This window comes from Corvus brachyrhynchos, unplaced genomic scaffold (assembly GCF_000691975.1).
Source record: "Corvus brachyrhynchos isolate BGI_N302 unplaced genomic scaffold, ASM69197v1 scaffold101, whole genome shotgun sequence".
In the NCBI taxonomy this organism is placed as follows: domain Eukaryota; kingdom Metazoa; phylum Chordata; class Aves; order Passeriformes; family Corvidae; genus Corvus; species Corvus brachyrhynchos.
In genome coordinates, this window is record NW_008237239.1 from 23,304,678 (window position 1) to 23,327,224 (window position 22,547).

General features: G+C 38.3%; 1 protein-coding gene across 2 annotated transcripts in view; it reads left to right on the forward strand.

The window, feature by feature from the left end:
• The first annotated feature begins 1,107 nt into the window (after window positions 1-1,107).
• WDR26 (WD repeat domain 26) overlaps window positions 1,108-22,547 on the forward strand; it is a 29,425-nt gene continuing 7,985 nt past the window's right edge. For both annotated transcript variants that reach the window (XR_001860588.1, XM_008630403.2), the window contains exons 1-11: window positions 1,108-1,244; window positions 1,361-1,417; window positions 7,935-8,071; window positions 8,662-8,759; window positions 9,549-9,705; window positions 14,201-14,339; window positions 17,832-17,972; window positions 19,278-19,397; window positions 20,153-20,298; window positions 20,821-20,899; window positions 21,483-21,612. Coding sequence is in view for 1 of the 2 variants with exons in the window: in XM_008630403.2 (XP_008628625.1) it covers window positions 1,164-1,244; window positions 1,361-1,417; window positions 7,935-8,071; window positions 8,662-8,759; window positions 9,549-9,705; window positions 14,201-14,339; window positions 17,832-17,972; window positions 19,278-19,397; window positions 20,153-20,298; window positions 20,821-20,899; window positions 21,483-21,612 (1,285 nt within the window). In the remaining variant the exon portion in view is untranslated. The remainder of the gene's footprint in view (window positions 1,245-1,360; window positions 1,418-7,934; window positions 8,072-8,661; window positions 8,760-9,548; window positions 9,706-14,200; window positions 14,340-17,831; window positions 17,973-19,277; window positions 19,398-20,152; window positions 20,299-20,820; window positions 20,900-21,482; window positions 21,613-22,547) is intronic.

A 22,547-nucleotide genomic window follows, 5' to 3' on the forward strand; every position in this document is an offset into this window, starting at 1 on the left:
AGCCAAGGGACAGGACAGGAGCTTCCTCTGCCAGGAATGGCAATATGGAAGTCGAGTTGCACACCGATAAGGGTAGATCAATACAAATGTGTCAGTGGGGGAGAAGTTATCTGGTAAACATAATGGAGCCCGCAGCTGGGCGTGGGGGGGGGCGGCTTTTCGCAGATGAGCTCCAAGATTTGGCTTGTCAGCTCGGAGGAAGCGACACAAAGTAAACTGCCACTTAAGCAGGCTGTTTGGTTTCCCTCTGGAAACCTTTGGCCCTCTAAATGGTGAAGGCCTCTCTAGATTTTTGCTGGACACGTGTTTTTGCTAATAATCTTACTCGTAAACAAGATATTAGTATGTTGGCCCTTTCTTAGAATAGAGAAAATAATTTCCCAGTGGAATGGGGAAGTCTTAAGTATTTAATCATAACACTTTGTGAGTAAAGCTAAAGCTAGCTAGCATGTCGTAATTTTGGAAGGAGGCTAGAGAAGTTCTGCAAAGTGCTTATGTACCTACCACAAAAGAAGTCTTCAAAACGCTGCAGAATGGGTCAGCTATAAAGAACATATTCCATAAAATAAATTGCCTCTGACACAAGAGGCAAGTTTACAGCAGCAGACAACTCGTGACTATTCATAGATGACACCACAGTAAATAAGCTATTTTTAGTATAAAAGGGGGAGGGCTACAGGTTCCTGAGTTTGTTTATTTTTTTTTAAGGAGCTAGTCTTTTAAGAAGTGATGAAGAAGAAAAAATTAGGCCTGTGCCAGATGTTGTAGCTCTCCTTGCTCTCTTAGGGGGGAGGTAGGGAGGGGGCAGGGGATGGCAGCCAGTAGCTAACAGCTTTCTAGACTGTGTCTTCCTTCATGAAGTTTATCTTCTGTGCAGGGATGGCTGTTTGTGGTGGCTGGTAAGTCACATACTTTATGGTACTTCAGCGAAACTTTTAAGCTCCTTGACAACTTGCTTTAGGTAGAGGTAGCTTTTTACATGTCTCAGGCAACTGAGATAATCTTGAACAAGCATCTGAATCTGGTCATAGTATTCTTGTTTTATTAAAGTTACTTTAAGGTATGGTAAACTGTTATCATAGCAGGCGGTGTATTTGCGAGGGTGAAACTGGTCGGGTTTTTTTACACTGTATCTCTCCTGCAGCCAGACTGTTGATCTCCTCATGCAAGAGTCAGGATGTCGTTTAGAACATCCTTCAGCTACCAAATTCCGCAATCATGTCATGGAAGGAGAATGGGATAAGGTAACGTAGGGCTTATAGGACTGTATTAACCACTGTTGAAATTTATAGTATCTATGAGAGAATTCAAAATTCACCCTCCTTATATACTTTTTTTTTTCTTATGCCGATTTCTGCAGGCTGAGAACGACCTGAATGAACTTAAGGCCTTAGTGCATTCTCCGCATGCAATTGTGGTAAGAGGCACACTTGAACTCTTTCAGAGCTGTGTAGTTGGACTAATTGTAGTGATGTAATCTTTCACTATGGAGTTGGTTGTCCATAGTTCTTGTTTTCTCTTTGTTTGTTTACTTTAAGCTGCTTGCATGCTATCTCAAATGTCATACTAATCTGAACTTTTTTTTTATTCTGTTGTAGAATGTGAGATAGGCAGCCCAAAAGTGTTGAGGCTAAGATTTGGTGTACTGAATGTTAAAACCCCATTAAACATACCTAACTGATAAAATATAAATCCTGTCACAGTCCTAAAATAGGTCAGTTTCTGTAGAAACTGCCTATGTTGAATACTAATTTCAACCTTGAAATATTTCTCACAATCTCTGTGTTTATAGGAGTTAGGTTTTCTTGAGGGGAAGAGAAGTTCAGAAATAAAATGCAGTAATACTAATGTGGAGTTGGCATTGTAATAGCACATTACAAGAATATAGAGGCTGCTATAGACCATGAACAATACTGTTGCTTTTCCAGATGGCTTTTAAAGAGCAAATGCATTTGTATTGCTGTTTGGGATTTTATTTAGAGCTTTTTCTCTTTGGGTGGCTTTTTTTTTTTTTTAAAAAAAAAAAAGATAAACCTAGAAATAGAAGGTTGGTGGATCCTGTGACTTGACAGCTACAATATGTATTGTTATGATTTCAGTTGCTTTGAGTAAAGTGTTTCTTGTTTTGATTTTTGTATCTCAAGATGAAAATCATTACTTGGCTCTTCAAAGAGCTTGTTCTGTTGTGTTTAAACATTTATTTTAATGAGATGAAGTTAGAACAGCTATGGTCACTTAGGAAACAAACAGTAGCAAGGCTTTTTGAAGTGTCTGTGACTGTAAACAATGAGGAATCAGCTGATGGCTGCTTAGTTCCACTTCTAGCTGATTCATTTGTTGTCAAGACAATTTCCTGTCTGGTGGGGGAGGGAGAGAAAGAGAGAACAGGAAGTGAAGTAGGAAAAAGAGATGTTTAACAAAACATCAGAGGGTGCTTGATAGAAGTTTACATTTGGTCCTATTAATTTGGTCAAAGCTTAGCACCTCTTAATTAGGACAGTAGTTCACTTTCTCTTTTGTCAAAGACTTGAAGGAGTTTAGAATATTGTATGCAGCTTTCAAAAGTTTGTGCAGACTGAAAATATGGAACTGCTATATGGGACTATTAATGGTAGTTTGAAACAAATTTTCTCATGTTTCTGACTTCTGAAGTTAGGAAGTTTGTCTGTAGTATTAAAGTGTTTTGCGTGTCAGTGAGGTGAGAGGTTTAATTGAGTTATCAACATTGTACTTCTTGGAGAACTCAATTTGAGAAAAATGTTTTCCTTTTGTTGTTCAGAAGGGCTCTGAGAGCATTCTCTAATGTTGATGTCTTAACTGGTTCCATAAAGCTTGGTTCAGGAAAAATACTTGGTTTAGACTGAACTTTACCTGAACCAATATTAACTGCTTTCTTTTTAAAGTTGATCTCCTTTATATAAACTCGATATAATTTAAAACAGGTAACAGTTTTGAATGTCTTACATGTGTATGTTAGTAAGACAGCATTATTTGCAAGGATAAATTGAGAGTTTGTGGGTGTTCCATCGTGTGCACACAGTCTCCTTGTCTCTCACTGTCCAGCTTTTGTGCACGTGGTTGAGGTTCTGGGTGGGCATTAGTGTTGTCAGCAGCTGGGAAGCTAGAGAAAGATCATTACAGGTAAGAAGGGATGCTTTATGCTCTGTAGGTATTCCCAACTGCAGTAAAGTCAGAGCTAATGAAGCTGATAAATGTCTTGATCTGGAAAAGTCCAAACAAGGTGCTGCTGCAGGTAACTCTTTAAAAATAGAAAATTGGATTTTGAGTTTCCTGACTTGTGACTCACAGTGTGTGACTAGATGTTTTAAAAATGTGTGCATACAAGAAGAATGGGTACCTAAAAATTTAGATGACACAGTGTATTTAACTAAGTAGGGTGTGTGTTTTGTGGTTTGTTTTTGGTTTGTGGTTTGAGTGGGTTTGTTGGGTTTTTTTTCTTATAGTTAATATGACCTGGACAAAATAACCAGGATACATAGCTTCTTTTGAAATGTCTGGTCAGTGAAGGGAGATGCATATGTATTTTAAAAATTCTACTTATGTTTAATTTCCTGATTTCTGCAAAGTGCTTTAAGTTCTACAGGTGAAAAATCTAAATATGAAATGGCTAATCTCAATTTTTAAAGCTTTGATGCAGTGTGTTGATATGGGGGGAGGAGGGTGTGGCAGCACCCAGGAGAGTTTGCGATTTCTGTTTGTGTCAACACAACTGAGTGCTGTACAGTATGTGATTAGTCATGTTAACTTTTCCAGCATGTAAGATACAGCTGTCTTAGAGAATCTCTAGGAAAACTTTATAATTGAATCAATGATCTTTTTTCCTTGAGTAACAGTTAGAAAACACTAACTTCAAGCCCGCCTGAGGTTTTGCATACTTTGGGGCTACTCAAGCACATGATGGCATCTGTCTTGGGTACTTACTTGAACCTAAGAAGAAACTTGGAGATTTTTCCTCTACAGTCATCTAGAAAATACCTTCAAACTGTTCTCTTTACTTATTCTGGAAGTATACAGCATGCAGCAGGCAATACAATCTAAAAAGTGAGTCAAATATTATAATTTGGGTGAAGTGCTCCACCTGCCTGCGTGGTGTCCCTCTCGCTACCAGCATTAAGGGCAGTTCCCTATTGGAGTTAATTACTCGCTGTGTGGCAGGACTCGGTATGGTTGAAGCCTCATTAAATTCCTTGCTGAATTCTGTAGAGCAAATTTTTTTTTGCCCTTTACGTATCAGGGTATTTAAGTTTTAGATTGTTTTTAAGTGCTTTCATCAGTGTTCTACAAACTATCAAAGTAAAAGACTACAGGATAAAGAAAACTGAGGTCTTAGTTCTGCAGGCTGTAAGTAGACAGCTACTGTGTTGAGTTTGTTTTGAAACATCTGCTGATAATTTCACCATGTATTTTAGTTACCTATTCAAAGAACAGTTGTTTCAGCAATGTTTACTTACTTTGAACTCCTAGTGCATTAATAAAACCGTTGTGGAGCTTGTTAATTTACGCAGGTTGAAAATAACACCAAAATCTAAACCTAAACTTAGGCTATTTTGCATTTTGCTCAGAAAACTTCTGAAGGTTTACTGCTAGTTACAGTTACTGATCAGAACGACCCAATTTCTTGTCTGTGGTAGTATGTTTGTGCTGTTCCTTCCACAGTTCTGTTTGCTGAGGTTTTCACCTTTGGTTACGTAGTGCTGGTGAGTTACGGGACGTGCCAGATGTCCTAGAATTTAAGATTCTGGAAGGGGCTTTCCTACTAACAATGAAGACAAGGAAGGAGTACAGTACTAAGCATTCTTATTAGTAATCGAAGGCTATAGCTTGAAGAAAGACAAATGCTAATAGTGCATACACTAAAAGAAACAAAACACTGTAAATCTGTTAACTCTTAGTTTTGCCCCAGGGTAATCTGAGTTCAATTTACACTTAAATAATAGCTTGTAGAAACAACAAAGTAATGCACTTTATCCTCATCCTTTCTATAGAGGTGACAGACAGGATGAGGTAGTAATAACTGAACAAAACCAGCCAGACTGCAGTGCTGAGACTTGGACTGGACTTTTCCAGAGGTTCTTCAGGGTGAGGAATCTTGGCTATAAGCTAAGCAGTGATGGTGTCTGAATTTTAAATTGTTAAACAGTAATGAGTGTAATGATGTTGAATTTCCTTTGCAAACACTGAGATGATAACAAATCACAGGCACTTGTGTTACTTTGGTTTCGATTATGATAATTTTGATTTCCCTTCTTTGTAAGGCAGCTAAAGAATATGGAGAAAGAATAAGCTACTTAAACAGTGGAGTTTCTGCTTTTACTTTACAACTGTCGATATTATAAACAGTTCTCTTTCCTTCTAGAAGAGGTTGTTTGGGCTGTAAAAGAGATGATGTACCCAAAATGGTCTTGGATGTCATAGAAGGTGGTGTTGGAAGAAATTAGAAATACTATTAGGAGGGCATAAAGGAGTTGAGAGAAAGCTATTTGTTAGCAAAGTCACTGACTGCGCAAAAATGAGAATTAGGAGACAGTGAGTTGTCCCAATGTTGAAAAATGACCTGCAATGTGATATTACTGGAGGGTGACTTTTGCCTTGAGGAAGTTCATGCCATTGTTTGAGTATGCTGTAGGGCAAGTTTTGGAGCAGTTATCAAAATAACTTAGCAAATCAATTTAATTTCCCCATCAAGACTTTAGTCCCTGCCCTTTGCTTTCGATAAGTTACTATTTCAAACTGCTTATCTTCTATTCTAATTCTCCATTATGGCAACAGTAGATTGCTGCATGAAATACATAATTCTTTGTTTTTCTGGAGGCCTTCATATTCCTGATATGCCTAAGTCACACATGGCACCGATGACCTCTTTTTTTAAACCATACTTTCTAACCTAGAACTGAAATTACACCACTTTGGCAACAGCATTCTGAGTGGTAGTATTCCTGCAATACTTTCATGAAATTGCTGGGACTGATGTTATAAACCCTATGTTATAGGGGTTTTCTGCTCTTTTTACTTTTTCCTCTAACAAAATGAAATTTATGTGCTAAGTCCTAAAAGTAAGGAGGGAGAAAAGGTAGGCCATCACATTTAATGGAAATATGATATAAATTTAATAAATATTGTATGCTGTGAGTGGAGAAGGAAAATAGGGAGGAATTTCAGTTTTTATTACGAACTGGAAATATCAGGCTATTTTTAATCTGGTGGTGATCATCAGTGTGAGGTGACTAAGAGCAGTGAAGTACAGTGTGTGTCTGCTGCCTGGGCATCTCCATGTATTCTAGAGAGCATGTGCACAGCTGGGGGAGGAAGCTCTTATCCCTCCTGCTGCTGGTATATAAGCAAACAGCGTGAGGTCTGCTGGCCTGCTGCATGCAGCCAACCACTGGGCTTGTAAATAATTGGGATATCTTTCATTTGGTTTTTCACATGTCAGAACGTCGAAAAAAGTTCTCACCTGGAAGATGTGTACAGTAATGGTCTAATAATTCCAAATTCAAATAAACTAAAGAGCTGGATTTGGAGTGCAATACAGGTTTGCCTGTCAGATACAGGACAGCAGAGCACTACAGACAAGTTTGAACATAAATCATCTGTACTGTGTCATGTTTTATGCTTCACAAAGCTGTGTGGTAAGTTAGTAGCACTGTATGTGGAAACTTCATTCTTTTGAAGAACTGAGTGTCTCTGGAAATGAAAATGCTTTATATTTTAACTTTGGATTTAACATCTACTAAGCCTTAAACTTTTATGTGAGCTTAAATAGGACAGGAACATCTTAAACTTCCCGATTATTAAGGAGGCTGGCAGTGTATTTGAAACTAAGTAAACATTGACCAAATATGAGCATGAAAATAGTGAGGTGCCTGAGGTCTGATGAAAGCAAAGGAAACTGGTGATTGAACTGGTGGTGTATTCATTAGGAAAGCAAATGTAATTTGCTACACTTTATCTCCAGTCTGTTTCTCACCAGTATGTCTCAGCATGTACATTTTCCTCTTTAACCTGGTGAGTTTTGTGGACCAAAACCACTATTTCTGTCTGATAACTGCTAGCAGTAAAATATGTGTACAAACACAAGATAGTTGGTTTCACCTAGAAACAACCAAACTGTGTTTCTACTAAATTAGAATTAGAAATTTCTAGGACTTCTGGTTTTTTTTAAAATAGTAACTTAATGCCAAATTTCCCTTTTTTTTTTAATCCACAGATATTTGTTGTTAGAATAGCAGGCTTTCTATTTATTTTTAAAAGAAGAAAACAACCAAAAACTGTACAAGTGAAAGGAGCACTATGAGATAACAGCACTTAATTCAGAGTGTTGAAGTGACTCCTAAATACAGGAAACAGTATTTTTTTGTAATCCTGAAAACAACACCCAAGGAAAACAAGTTAACATGGAACTACAAAGAAAACCCCAAAACCTCAGGCAGTGTCAGTTTGTTACTGTTATATGTTATGCAGCTACGCAAACAATCTGTGTCAACTCCTATGTAAGCAGTGTGAGAACTTGTTGTCCTGTTGTGTTCTGTGCTGTCATGCAGTCTTAAATATGTGAATAGCTGATTTGGGGCCCTTTCCTTGATAGAATATTGCACTGGAAAGCCCGTCTAATGCAGGGTTTGAAGAATGATGACTAAAGAGCAGGCGAAAATGGGACCCGTCGCAGGGGGGATCTGGGGAATGAGATAGAAACATACTTGGAGCCCCATCAGGCAGGGAGGAAGTTCATGGATAGCTTGATTGCTGCAATGTTGTTGAAAACCCAACAAAAGAAATTGAGTAATGAAACGTTACTTAGAGCTGTATTTCTGAAGGGCATAGTAGAATGGTTTCTACTGTTCTGTTTAGGCTCAAACGTTTTCTGAAACTTCAGTCAACCTTTTTCCCCTGACTGCTGCTTTCTGTCATGTCAGAGGATGAAGTTTTTGCTGCTGCAGCAGAAGTACCTGGAATACCTGGAGGATGGCAAGGTCCTGGAGGCACTTCAGGTTCTACGCTGTGAACTGACGCCTCTGAAATATAATACAGAACGCATTCATGTCCTCAGTGGGTAAGTGTTTGGACTTTAAGAGCTCTTGCAGAGAAGGTTTTTAAGGAATTTTGTAGCTTTTGATAGCTGATGTTGTGAACACTCAAACTGTATTAAAGCTACTATGCTGGTGATTAATAAGCTGTAGTGAGATGTGATAAAATGCTGAATAAAGAATACTGTTCAGTAGACAGTGTTCTGTTTCAGATGCCTTGAAAACAACCTGATGATGATTTACGTTAATACTTCTAGAACCCAAATTAATACATATGTACATATGTATGGTCATCTGATCTTGAGAATTATTAGCCAGTTACTTTATAATGGAATTAAGTGAGTAATCTGGTTTGTTCTTAGCTGAAAATAAGACATTTCTACCTTCCTAAAATTGCTTGTGTTTTATTTTCTTTTTCTATGGGCAGTTTGCAGACATTTGTTCAGAAGACGTGTGTGTGTGTGAAATAGTTCCTTGCCTTCTTCCCTATTGCTCTCAAGTTTAAGTCACCTGTTCCCAGTTCATTAAAAACGTTATGATCTGTATCATGCTTAGAAGTGAAAAGAATGATTCCAAAAAGACTTGGTCTGTTGGTGTATGTGCACTTTTGAAACAGGTACCTGATGTGTAGCCATGCAGAAGACTTGCGTGCAAAAGCAGAGTGGGAAGGGAAAGGAACAGCTTCCAGATCTAAACTTTTGGACAAACTCCAGAGTAAGATGTTCTAGTGCTTAGAATTTCTTCTCACCTCTGTTAAATCCAGTATAACTTACATATCTCAGGGAATTGACTCTGTTTGCTGGTTGGTGGGTTTTTTTATTTCTTGATTCATGGGGGTGCCTTTACCCTTTGGTCTTCTGTACCTAACCCTTTGCTGTCTCTGATAAACTGTTTGTAATAAGAACTGTTATTTCTTAGCTCTGCTGCATGCAGCAGTGATATACCTTGGTGATTAAATGTGTGGTTTAGGGAGGGGTGGGTGTGTTATAAATGCCAGCTGCAGTAAGTGGTGGAAACTAAGTGTGGCCTATTACCACTAGTGATACTGGTACTGGTGGTGTTATAATTTGCTCTGAACTATGGTTTCTCCTCTCTCTTGTGGCTGTTGTAATACTATGTACCAGAGTTGCAAAACCCATGGTATTCTTTATTTTCATAGTGCTAATAGATAATTCCTTAAGTGAACACAGCTGGTACTGTTGTTTTACAACATTATAGATTTTGTTAAATACTGAGTTTTGAGTTAGCTTGTGTAAGTGGTGCTTGTTGGCCAGGACAACATGCTCTATAACAACAAATACCTTGCATACAGCTCTGCTTTCCAGAAGTTCATGCTTTTATAATTCCAGGTGTATAGCCGTAAATTTGACAAGCTGTGTGCTATTATTTACTAAGGTCTCTTCCAAAACCACTCAAATCAAGGTATGCTCTCACTTGTAACTTGCTTTTGATAAGTCTTTTTTTTCTTCATTTGTTTGTTTTTTCTTACTAACTCCTCTGAAGCCTACCTACCCCCATCAGTGATGCTTCCTCCGAGGCGTTTACAGAACCTGCTGCGCCAGGCTGTGGAACTCCAACGGGACCGGTGCCTATATCACAACACAAAACTAGACAGCAATCTAGATTCTGTCTCGCTGCTAATAGATCACGTTTGTAGTAGGTAAGAAACCTTCCTGGCTTCTGAGATGGGCAACAGGATCTTTTCTTGGGGTTTTAAAATAATCTGATTGTTAGGAGAAGCGTGAAAACTATTCTGAGTTGGTTTAACAGGATTTTACTGGGAAAAAGCAGTTTGCACTAAATGAGCAGTGGAGTTGGGGAGTAAAGAAGGTGTGTCGAGATTTTGGTAGCTGGATGTGGGGTAATGGGATCAGACTGAAGCTTTAAAATTTTAATCAGATTGGTATGAAAAGAAGATACTGCTATGCTAATCCTTAGCCACTTATTTCTTGTCATTTTGGACAGCCAGTCTCTATTCATCAACACAGGCTTGCTGTGTTTTTTCACTGGAGAATCAGTAGTGTGTTGCTTATCCAGACTCTGTCTTCAAGGTTACTGGAATGCAGAAAGCCTACTGAACCATGCTTCTATGACCTCAGCTTTCAGTTGTAACTTTTAATAGTGGACACAGGTGCTTTTAGACACAAAGGTTAAAACAGAGGAGAAATGTGCAATGGATGTTTCTGATTTACATAATATATAATATGAATAATATAAAGAACTATTTTCTCAGATTTGTAAGGTAATAAGAATTGAGTGTCTCTTATACCTTTGTATTGGCTCTTTAGACTGTCTGGGTAACTTTTTTTGGTAACGACATCGATGCTGCTTCTGACCCTTCAAAATGCAATACTCTAATAGACATGAAACAGGAAGATGTTTTTAGCAAATGGCTGACCTGAGCAGTTTTTCCTCATTCAGCAAAACTTGGCTAAGGACCTAAAAACCCAGTGTAACTTCTGTGGAAAACTGCTGTGCTCTGCATGCTGGATTAAGGGAATGAGGGCTAGAACATAAGGGCTGTATGGGACATTGTATATATTTGTCCATGTAACAGGCTAACACTTGGGCTTACATGGGAATTGTTTTTATATTAAGGTTAGCTCACTGGAGGAAGTTAATTAAGAACTGATAAACTTGATTATAGAAATTTTCTGAACTCAGCTGTTTTGACTTGTATTCTTGAGTTACTTGGAATCAGTTTTTAAAGATGCAGACTTCCACAGTACTTCACTGTAGCCATCTTAAAGTTTTAAAATTACTATCTTTGGCACTTTATGTATTCAAGTAACCTTTTAGCTTACAATTTTGCTGCACTGCATTGTTTCAGCAGCTGCATGTGTATGCAGACATTTGACTGTTGCCCACTTTAAGAGCTGTTGGAAATGATCCTATACTGATATTGTGGCTTCCGTCCTTCAGAAGAGAGTCTTAAAATCAGACTAAAAGAGATTTAACCTTTAAACAAGTCCACGAGTAGTGTTGGATGTTGTGCAACAAGTTTGATATTACTAATCAAACCCCAAGGAGCATTCAAGATCACTGTGAAGAGCATGATTTACTGAAGTCAGGCTACATAGAGCCAGATATAAAAGGTACTACATGCAACAAACCTGGGTTTGAATTTCCCCTATCTGAATCTATTTGACATAAAAGTTTGGCCACAGTTTATGGTTTTGGTTTGTTGGTTCCTTTTTTTCACTAAAGTAGTACTTCCTAAACTTGCATATTCCGTGTGTATATACATACATAGATACTCAGTGCTAAAAAACCCCAACAGCAACGCCTGCCCCCACAAAAAAGTACCCAAAAATTCACTTGAAAAGAAAGGCTTCCATTCTGTCCTTGTCCTATTGTACCTGTCTGTAGCAGGGGTCTGGGTTCAGTTTGTGGTGTGCTGTACGGGCTGCCATGCTTGGGCATACTGAGGTGAGTTAGACAGTGGAAGCCAAATTTTGATCAAGGTGACAGAAGTAACAGTAGTCTAATAGCTTAGACAGTTCAAGTCCTGTACTACTTAAATGATGGAACATTGATAAGTTTCCCTTTTTTAGCTGGAACCAATCTGTTTTGGACTTGAGGCAATATTTTGGTTAAGCATGCTTGAATTGAATTGATGCTCTTGGGGATGATGATTTTTGGTTTTGAGAGCCTTTGGCCTAGCTGGGTGTATTGGGGCTTTTTGGTGGTTTTTTTTGTGTTTTGTTGAGGAATAAATCTTTCATTGTATGTACAGGGAATAAAAAGGTAGCTATTTAGTGTTTTACTCTATAATTTTGAACTTGTCTAAATACAACAACAGGAAGCTTTATTGGATGCTTTATTTCAGTATGTGAATGGCATAATTCAGGTGTTTAGTGCTGAACAGAATAATTTCTAATGAAATGCTTCAAAAAAGATAAAAACCTTTGAGCTTCAGTAATGTTTAATTACCAAAACCAGAAGCTGTTAAGACAACTGGTTCTGGTTTCTTGTTTCAAGACTGCTTCTATTTCCTTCCACAGCCAGGTTGTTTAATGTAGCTTTGCTCTCTGTGAAGTCAAACTTGTTGGGTTCTGTGTTTCACAGTTACGTTAGTTTTGTGGGAGCACCCTGATCAGACTGGGTTATGAATAGCATAATTCAGTATTGGGATGTGTCTGCAGCAGCTCTATCAACTGTGTGTCACCCCTTCTAGGAACCTAAAGGCATCTTACTATGAAAATTGTGTGCTCCAGCATTATCCTGCTTGCCTTTCATGTCTGCAGAACCTTGGCTGCTTTTCTTAAGCTTTGATACGGAAGAGCTGTTGTTCCATAGAGTATTATTTTGAGATGAAATATGCTGAAAAGACTTTCCTGGGATACAGTGTGCTCCTTGTACTTTGTGTGAGTTATGGATGCAGCCTCACCTGCTAGGGCGAGTTGCTGCTCTGAGTAAAAATGTTAACTCTTAACAATATGGCTAAATAATAATGAAACCCTGCTCCTGTAGGCGCACATGTCTGTGTAAGGGCTGGCCTGCTTCCCTTTAGACTTCAAGGAAAACAAGGTTGTCTTTCATGGGTGGGGCTTTTTACCTTGGGTTCAGTGTTCTTCCAGGGGCAACCAGGCAGTTCTTAGTCAGCTGAAAGCAGGAGCAGAACACACTTGTGTTTCTCTATAAACAAGTAAGTATAGACATACCCAAGGAAGTGAATTACAGATATGTATATATATGTACATTTTATCCTCTAAAACAGGACAGGAAATGAGACTCTATGGTTGTTCAGTGCTGCTTGATAGTCTTTAAGCACAGTCTAGGAAGCTCTTCTAGTAAAAGAAAATAGACTGAAAAGGTACAGACACTGTGTGAAGCAGAACTTTTTTCTAGCTTCAGGCAAGAAGTAGTTTTTTAGGTGTCTGGCTGTCACCAAACTGTATTTGTAAACATGAATGTGAAGGAAGTAAGTTTCTTGCTTAAATTAATGGGGGGGTTGTTTAATTTTTTTTGTTTTTATTTCCTTTCCTTTGGTCTGTGGGGTGTGTTGTGTTTTTGTTGTTTTTTTGGTTGGTTTTTTTAAAGCCAGTTTATCTCCAGGGATACATACAACTGTACATTCAAGGGCCCTGTAATTCCCTTTGTACCACTGTCCCATCAGAGTTGTGTTGCCCTGTTGCACTGGGTGCTGTAAAAATTCAGCCTAAGACTAAACCACTTCAGGATCTCTGCAGTTAAAGAAAAAATGTCTGTGGTTAGAGGCTATCTTCTAGTGCATCTGAACAATGAACTTGTACTTCTTGCAGTATTACTTCAAAAAGAGACATCTGCTGTAAAAGCCTACATTTATTTTATCTTAGCTCTGAAATTCTTATTTGAGAGCTTGTAGGCAAGATCTAAATCAAATAAAACTTGTCTCCAGTTCTCACCTAGTTTAATATTTTGAGTGTTAGCTTTTTCTCATTGTGTAACTAGAATATTAAATATCGGCTCTAGAGGAATGTTTTAATCTTCTTCAGTAGTTTATTGTGTAATATTTTGTTTGATAAACACCACATTTTACAAAATAGTGTAGATTTTGGGAGGGAAAAGTGTTCAAGGTGAAAACTCAATGGTGTCTTGCTAGTTTTGCAATATCTAAGATATTGTGTGTCGTACTCTGCAAAGAAGGTGAGAAATGACAAAACAAAGGCAAAGAAACATCTAATTTATTGCAAGGTCACAATCAGGAAAAAGCTTTTATGTAAGAATCATTTGTTAGGAAAATACAGCTAAGTGAGTTAGATACCTACAAAAACCTCAGGAGTTAAAACACTGCACTTATGGTTCAGAGAGACCTATAGTATTTTCGATATGTCAGAAAATTAGGTAGTAATAAACTGCTACACTCCTGATGAGGCCAGTTTTATTCCAAGTTACATGAAACATAACAAATTATGTGAGTATATAAAATAAGAACAGTTCTATGTTCTTAGGGTTCATTATGATGGCTTGATGGTGTGAGCTTGTTGCCAGATAAGACATTTCATTCTGTACTTATTTGAAGCAGCTGTTAATAGAGGAGTTTTCCAAGTTGTCTGGTCATGCATTTAAATAAGGTTTTTGTTTGATTAGGTTTTTTTTTTTTTAGTAGCTTGATTTTAAAAAATCTTATTGCTTTCTTACTAATCTGCGAATGCATCCCTTTGTTTTCCCAGGAAACAGTTCCCATGCTATACCCAGCAGATCCTAACGGAGCACTGTAATGAAGTGTGGTTCTGCAAATTCTCCAACGACGGCACTAAATTAGCAACAGGATCTAAGGACACAACTGTTATTATATGGCAGGTTGATCCAGTAAGTGTGCAAAGTGTGAAAACATGCATGAAAACAAGTGTGACAACTTGTCTTTTCCTTCCCTCTCAGCTTTTTCCTGCTAGGATGGTATGATTCTTGTATGACAGGCTGACATGGACTGTAGCCCGCTTACATCCCATTCCCTGGGATATAAAAGTCTTGTAAATCTTGTAGCTGTAGGATATTCGATACATCTTTCCTACACATATCTATTAGTGTATAAATAAGGAGGTTGATTGATGAATCTAAGCCTGTTTCGACTCGTAGAAGTGATTATGAAAGTATGTCCATACATGTCATAACAGTTGAAGACTGTGAATAGACTTGAACACACACACACATCTGAAGTTGCTAATGCTTGTGAAACACTATCAAAAATAAGATCCTTGTGGTTTTTTTAACCACACAGCTGCAGGCTGATATGTAAGGTGGAAAATGAAAGGTTTTTGCAGCTCCATCCTGGTGTTTGGTAGGATTTGAGAGCTGAGTTTAGTTTCTTCCGCTTCGGGTTAGGAAGCCGTTAATCTGAGTCCCTTTTGCTATTATAATAATGGGAGGACTTAAAACCCTGTTCCATGTGCACAGTTGTTATGTAGCCCCAGAACTAACAGCAGGAACCATGGCTCTTTCAGGCATAAGAACTGCTGTGGTTTGTGTGTTACTGGGGCCTGTGTGGTCTGGGCCAAGAGCTGCATAGCAGCAAAGCTGACTTCTGTTATTTAGTTTGGAAATCATCTGTATGTTGTTCGTTGGTTTTGTTGGAGTTTCTTTTAACAGACAGAGTAATTTAGGTGAATTAAGGATCAAATGTTTTTTGCTGTTAATTTGTCACTTGACTGTAGATGCACATCTTCCTTTTATATTGATGGGTTTTAATACCACACATCTTGATTAGCACATCTTAAAGTGAATTGTTAGCTAATACCTACTTAGTAAAACCAGATAAATGTTTTGTGAGTGTTCAGGTTAACCCTTTTGACCAAGGGTTGCTAAAGAATAAAAATCTCTAAAAAAAAAGTGGGAAAGCAGTTTGGTAGAGTTTTATTGGTTTGTCTCTTTTTTTGGATGCTTTAAAAAAAATTGCAACCCTTTAAAGCAGGTGGATACTTAAATAGCATTAGGCCACATCAAGTGATTGATTTTTGTATTTGCCAGAACATGCTTCTCACGTTTCCTGTAGAGTTGACAATGTCTTTTGACCCGTAAATTTAATTTGATTTTCAAGGCTTTAGGTATACAGAATTATTCTAATCTGTTTGCATAAACTATGTGGAAACATCAATCCAACAATGTCTGGGCAAGTGATGGGAGAGCACTGTTTTAAATGAACAGTGTTTGATTTTTACACACACACTTCGTGTGTGAGAATCTTTCATTTCTCCCTGTCCAAGCTCCTCTTGGAACTGCAATGATGCTGCTGCAATGTGTTTTCCTAGTTTCATACCTTGAATTTCTTATTTCTTTTCTAAGACCCAGCTACATGTCTAGACTGTCTTAACCTATGCTTCTGTTGTCATCTTCGTGGGCTAATTTCAAAGTTCTAATGCAGACTCAGCAGCATTAAATAGTGTCTTGAGTTGACTAGGTTTGTGTGGGATGCATTATTTGACTGTCAGGAAGTGTGGCAGAAGCTCTGTGGAGCACAAAGGATAAGCACACTCTGTGCATCACCTTGTCTAACAGGCATCTTCTTTGTTAAGAGTTCTCCTTTAACTGGCTCCTTACAAAAATCCCTTCTGCATTTTCTGAAAACCATTGACAGGTTTTTGGCATTTCAGCCAAGGAGCTCAGCTACTGCAGACTTGAGTTGATGCCTGAATAGTTGCTTGTCATACACAACAAAAATTTGGAAAGCTATATGTAAAGCACAGAAGTGCTGAGATTTCTTTCGGTGGTGGGTGGGAGGCAGGTTGACTACATTTGGGGATGTTTGCCTGAAATACCACTGACTGCTGTTTTAGAGCATGGTATAGCAGCTTTATGGTATTTGGAGGGAAGTATTAGAGCAGTATGGAAGATAGTAACAGCCACAGAGTTCTATCATTAGAAGAGGAATATCTTATGTATCTTGTTTCTCATGAGTTTCAAATATGCTGAAGTGACAGGCTGCTTTAATCCTGTTGTAAAAAGAAATGTATCTGTTCCAGACAAGCTCCAGGATGTGAGATGATGTCAGACATGACTCAGTTTTCTTGAAAATGACTTTAGCTACAGACACAGCAGTGTCTAATGCAGTCCAGGAATAATGATTAGAATGGAAAAGGGGTCTTGAGGAGATCCGTTGGTTTGCCCTTCTTTCTCTGCACTCTGAAGATTATTCTTAGCTCACTTTCTTTTGAGGAATTTACTTTTTCTAGCCAGCAGAACCCCCAGGGCTGCAGGCTGGCCAAGAGTCACCAAAGCTCTCACAGCTGATCCCAGGAAACAATCCGTCATGTCACTCTTCCTCTGGTCTTTCTCTTTAGAATCAAGAAGTGCTCTGTTGTTTAATACTGGGGAAAAAAAAAAAAGAAGAAAGAGAGAAGGGACAATTAGAGAAATCAAGCTATATTTTCCAATTAGTCACTCTTTTTGAAAAGAAGTTGGAGATACAAGCATCTGCTATGCATGGAAAAAACTGAGGGTGGGTGGAGGGAGCACAACTTGATTGCCCTTTCCAAGAGGCTTCAAAATAATTATTGTCAGTGTTTTAACAAGCTCTGATCTACTTGTGTATATGTATGCTGTTACCAAGAGTCAGTGCTAATGCTGTACTGAAGCATGTTTCTGTATTTAGGAAGCCAGTGTGTGGTTGTTTCACAGTATCTAGCTGTACCATTTATTTTTGTAAGCTGCTTGAAAGTCAAGTTCCTCTGACGAGGCAGCCGTAAAACAGTTGTAATATAGAGATGATACAAGATGCTGCATGTGCCAAGTATGCTTCATTCACTAAATCTGGCAGAAAACAGCTTGCTGTAGGCAACACTTCTGAAATAAGAACACCTCTCAAGGAAGTTTTTAAAAATATCTTTCTGTAATCTCCTTCCTTGAGCAGCACACACAAGATACACAAGTTTATAAAAATATTGGCACTTCAAGGTTTTTCCTTGTCAGCATCTGTGAAGGTTTTGGTTCTCTGTTTAACCCTAACAGGCTTCCAACATGTCTTTACTTTTAAGGAAGTAACTTAATTCTGTAAAATACAGATAATAATAGTATTTTCGTATTCCAGTAGATGTAGAAAGACTTGACACCACAGAAGTCTTCTGTACTAAAGCAAGTGTAATGTAATGCAAAACTTTGTACACAGTGGTATTTCATGAGTTTTATGTTCAGAATCATGGAAGATTAGAACAAAAATACCTATGAGTGTTCTTGTTTTGAAGGTTGAAACTTAGGAGCTTTTATTTTCTGGCTCTGTAAACTGGCAAACCTGTCATGCTGTGGATGGACACTGTGGAAATGTGGTGGGAGTTCATTTGCATTGTCTCAAGAGCACCTCTCTTGTTGCAGGACACTCACCAGCTAAAACTGCTTAAGACGTTAGAAGGTCACGCATATGGGGTCTCCTACATTGCCTGGAGTCCAGATGACAACTACCTTGTTGCCTGTGGCCCAGATGATTGTTCTGAGCTTTGGCTCTGGAATGTACAAGTAAGTGGTGGCTAAGAGTGAAAAATAAAACTGTGTGGTCAGCCTGCTGCTTTTGTTTCAATATCTGAATACTTCAGGTGTGAAAGAAGTAATTGCTGCAAACTTGTGCCAAGGTGGGAGTGTAAGGAAGAAATGCTGATCTCGCTGCCCTCCTCTCAGCTTGAAAAAATAATTATGGCAGCCTTTAAATTCTCTTTGCACTTTGGACAGAACTGAAATTGGAGTTCAAGTCTAAGTGTCTGGGATTGTGCAGCAATTCAGATGTATGTGTTTACTGATCATTTCTGAGAAGGGATGGCATAAATGCACAGGACCTCAGAGAGCTCTTGAAGAGAAGGGGACAGCAAATGAATCAAGAGAAGCAGAGGACAGAATTATCAAAGGGAAGCAGTTGCTCATTGATGATTTTAACAAATAGCGAAAGTAAAAGATGAAAACTATTTTACTTCATGTAACCCTCCCAGTCATGTTAGTGAAGGATCCGCAGAGGCTTAAATTTATGATTTCAGAACTTAATCTTTCTGTCAGGCACTAGGGCATTTTGCCATTTCCTTCATGAACTTGAAAATCACTTTCTGCTGTTGAATTTTATGGCCACTTGAGTTGATACAAAAGCTTCCCTTGCCTCGGTTGAGAGCTGTATAGACTTCCTTGTGCTGCCTTGGACTCTGAACTAATTTAGTTTCCTAAAACAAAAACATTGCCTTTCTTCACCCTTGGAACACTTTTCTTCTGTTTAATTAACTAAATTGGCTCAGTGAAGAGCACTACTGACAATGCCACTCACTGGTGTTCTGTCTTGTGAAACGGTGGCTTTATATGCTGGGATGAAAGCTAAATTTTGGCATGGAGAACTTCAGTTCAAGGAGGAAAACATTCTAATGACTGATATTCCTAACTTCTTACTAAAATGTATTTTGTCACTTCTTCTAGTCTTTTCCTGCCTCCTTTATTTCAGTGTTTTGGGTTTTTTTCATTGATAGTGCTTGTCACTTTCTTGGCGTGTTCATATAACTTCTTTTCATTTCACTCTTTACTCAAAATCTTTCAGTTGTCTGACACAGCAGCTATTCCATCTCTCTTGATTTGAGAGACAAAAGAAATTATCCCAAATCAAGTCCAGGTTCACTGGAGATGCTAAAGTAGTTCTGCCTTTTTATTGCATTATTCTTAAATATGTTGCTTTTTAATAAACGTGTTGAAATATATACACTTCCAAACACTATTCACATCAGATAAAATTACCAGTGCGTTTTTGGGAAAGGGTTCTGGTATAAGGCCTTGCTGCCTTTGTTTATTTTCCAGACTGGGGAGCTGAGGACAAAGATGAGCCAGTCTCATGAAGACAGTTTAACAAGTGTTGCCTGGAATCCTGATGGGAAGCGTTTTGTAACAGGAGGGCAGCGTGGACAGTTCTATCAGTGTGTAAGTTCTCTGCATCTGCCTTATTGTAAGCAAAGCAAGAAATAAAAGTTTGGTCGATGCTTTTTCAGGTGTTTTGTGTGTGTGTACACTGAAGCTTCTTATCCTTTGTGATTCAAAGAAGCAATACATTAATGCAACTATTTCAGCAGCACTTCTGTATGGAGCAGTTTGAAGGGTTTGAGCATCTTTGGTCTGCCTCAAGGAGGATTTGTGGTCTGGAATTTTTTTCTTGGCTGCTCCAGAAAATACGCTAATAAAAAGCAGTACATTTGTCCACAAGTGGTTTTATTCCACAGAGTTTTGACTACATCTTTATTAGTTTTTGCATGCTGCCTTTGTTTAGTGAAAACAGGAATTTGAAACCCTGATTACTTTGACTGGCATTGGTTTGGGGTGGTGGTCCACAGTCTCACCATATTCTTGATTATTTTTTCAACTGGTTCCTGGAATAATAATGTAGTATGCAAGCCTCACTGTGAAGGTCATATCAGTGATGGGGTGCAGATGGCACGTGTCACACACAAGAAAGTAAGTGACAGAAGGGTTTCTCTCCTCTCCAGGGCAGATTCCTACAAAAGCCCTCAGTTAAGACAACCAACTCCTAATTCATTAAGCCCTCTCCTGTAGAGGGTAAGATAGCTTTCTGTAGCAATTGTCTGAATAGGAAGTGAAGAATATTTCTATTTGTGTCACAGCTCCTCAGAAACTTGAGACTAATGGTTCAATGTTTGTTGTTTTTTTTTCCTTCTGCTCAGGATTTAGATGGTAATCTCCTTGACTCCTGGGAAGGGGTGAGAGTACAATGCCTTTGGTGCTTGAGTGATGGGAAAACTGTTCTAGCCTCAGACACGCACCAGCGAATTCGGGGTTATAACTTTGAGGATCTCACAGACAGGAACATGTAACTACCTCTTTTTTTGGTTCTGAATTCCTGCTTCTTAGTGTTGGAAGAAAATTGAGGAGGATTTGGGGGACAGGATGGGAAATCACTTAGTGCTCTCAATATTAAAAGAAGACAAGAATAACATGGGACAAGAATTAGTGAGCAAGTTTCAGCAAGCAGCATTAGATCAAGTATTAGAAATAACTTCCTAAGAACTGGAGTAGGTTTCTGCTGGATGTTTTGGCATTTCTATCATCACAAGTGCTTGTGATGGGGTCCTCCCAATTCCTGTGTTCTTTCAGTAGATTCTGCCTTGAATTTAGGAGTTCAAGTTGAGGTCTGAAGTCCCTTTTAGTCTTGGTATTTGGCATAAGTATAAGGAACTATTGCAGACCTGGCTTGTATTGATGTATAGAGTCATACCTAATTTCAAATTCAGAACTGTTTTTCCCTGATCATACTGCAGAGACAGCACATGCCTTTTGTTTTGGTGTTGCATTATTATCTGGTTATCTTGACACTTGTGTCTTATCATTTCAGAGTACAAGAGGATCACCCTATTATGTCGTTTACTATTTCAAAAAATGGCCGTTTAGCTTTGTTAAATGTAGCAACTCAGGTGAGTTGGGGATGTTGGAAGGAAATGGAAATAAATCTGCTTGCAACTGCTACCTGTTTCTAAATAGTTAGATGAGAGTTGGAATGTTAGATATTAACTAGTTGTATATTGTGTGATATGAAGGCCTTAATATTCCGAAATACAGCATGGAATTCTCTGACAAGAAGGCAATCTTATTCTTGAGACCTGATTTTTTTTCTTTTTTGACTGATTTATAGTGAAGAGTTTTATATTGTGAAATATCTACTATTAAATGTTATTATCTGGCTGTTGCATTGGGGAGCCAGGTACAGCAAGAACTGTGGCAGGTTAACATGCCTGGGGGCATGAGAATTAGATTTTATTTATCTATTTCTGCTTTTGAAACCTTGGGTAAGAATAAGAGTTTTCAGAGAGGAAGGGACCAAAGGCTGAAAGTTTAGTTTAGTAATTTGATACATCTTTAGTCTTTTCACCTCCTCACAGTACTGAGGTTGGCTCTGAAGTTACTGTACTTTCATGTGTATTTTTTTTCATTGTTCAGAAGAATGCTGTTAATAACGTTTGATGATAAAATAACATTCTTTATATTTCTTATTTCCAGGGAGTTCACTTATGGGACTTACAAGACAGAGTTTTAGTGAGAAAGTATCAAGGTGTTACACAAGGATTTTACACAATTCACTCGTGTTTTGGAGGTCATAATGAAGATTTCATTGCGAGTGGCAGTGAAGGTAACACCATTCTCCTTTGTGCAGAAAACTGGAACACGGTGTCCTTCCTATATGTTCATTTTATAGATGACAGTTGCTAACAACAACATGATAAAAAGAAGCCAACTGGTTCATGAAATAAATTTGAGGCGTGCTGAGATTGTGGCATACTTCAAGAAGTAATTGTGGGCTGGCAGAAAGCATCTTCTGAGAGGATGGCAGAGGTAGAACGCATTAATGACTCTTTTGTGTTCCTCCTCTAAAGCAAAAGCATCTGCACAGTTTTAATTAGAAGTGGGTGGGGTGTTCTTGAGGATTTTTCTTTTTGTGGTATGATATTTAGACTTCTGGTTTGAATAAAAAGTACTTCTGGGGAATAACAGCTTCATTTGCCTGTTGAAGATACAGGTGTGGTGAGGTTATTTTAATTTCAGTAGAATCATTTTAATTACAGACAGGAGTCTCAAATTAAGCAGTTGTTGACATAGTCTGGTAGGGTTTCTTGGTGATTAAAGGCTTTGTGGTATGTTTTTATTCAGCTGTCTGTGGCAAGAGTAGAAATTTGTTAAAAGCTTATGTGTTAAATTGGTTCAGTTCTGTCACTGGTGTAGTGCCATCACCTGCCATGGAGGTCACTTAAAATTCAAGCTTATGCAGGGCTAAGAATTGCACTTGTAATATGTAAACGGATTACTGTGAGTACTGTGTAACTCACAGTTCTTAGGAAACAAAGTTGGCCAAGGCATTTCCTACTATCCCGTTTTTGGAAAATACAAAATATGTCTAAAATGAAACCAAGTTTCACCCTCTGACTATATCCAGTGGAATATAAATGAAGGACAGCACCTCCAGTCCTCCAATTCAGTGTGAACCTCCTTTCATGGTTGGACAAGATTCTTGGTTTGAGTCCTGAGTGCCTGAAAGTTCAGGATTTGTTTAGCCATAACTATGTGTAG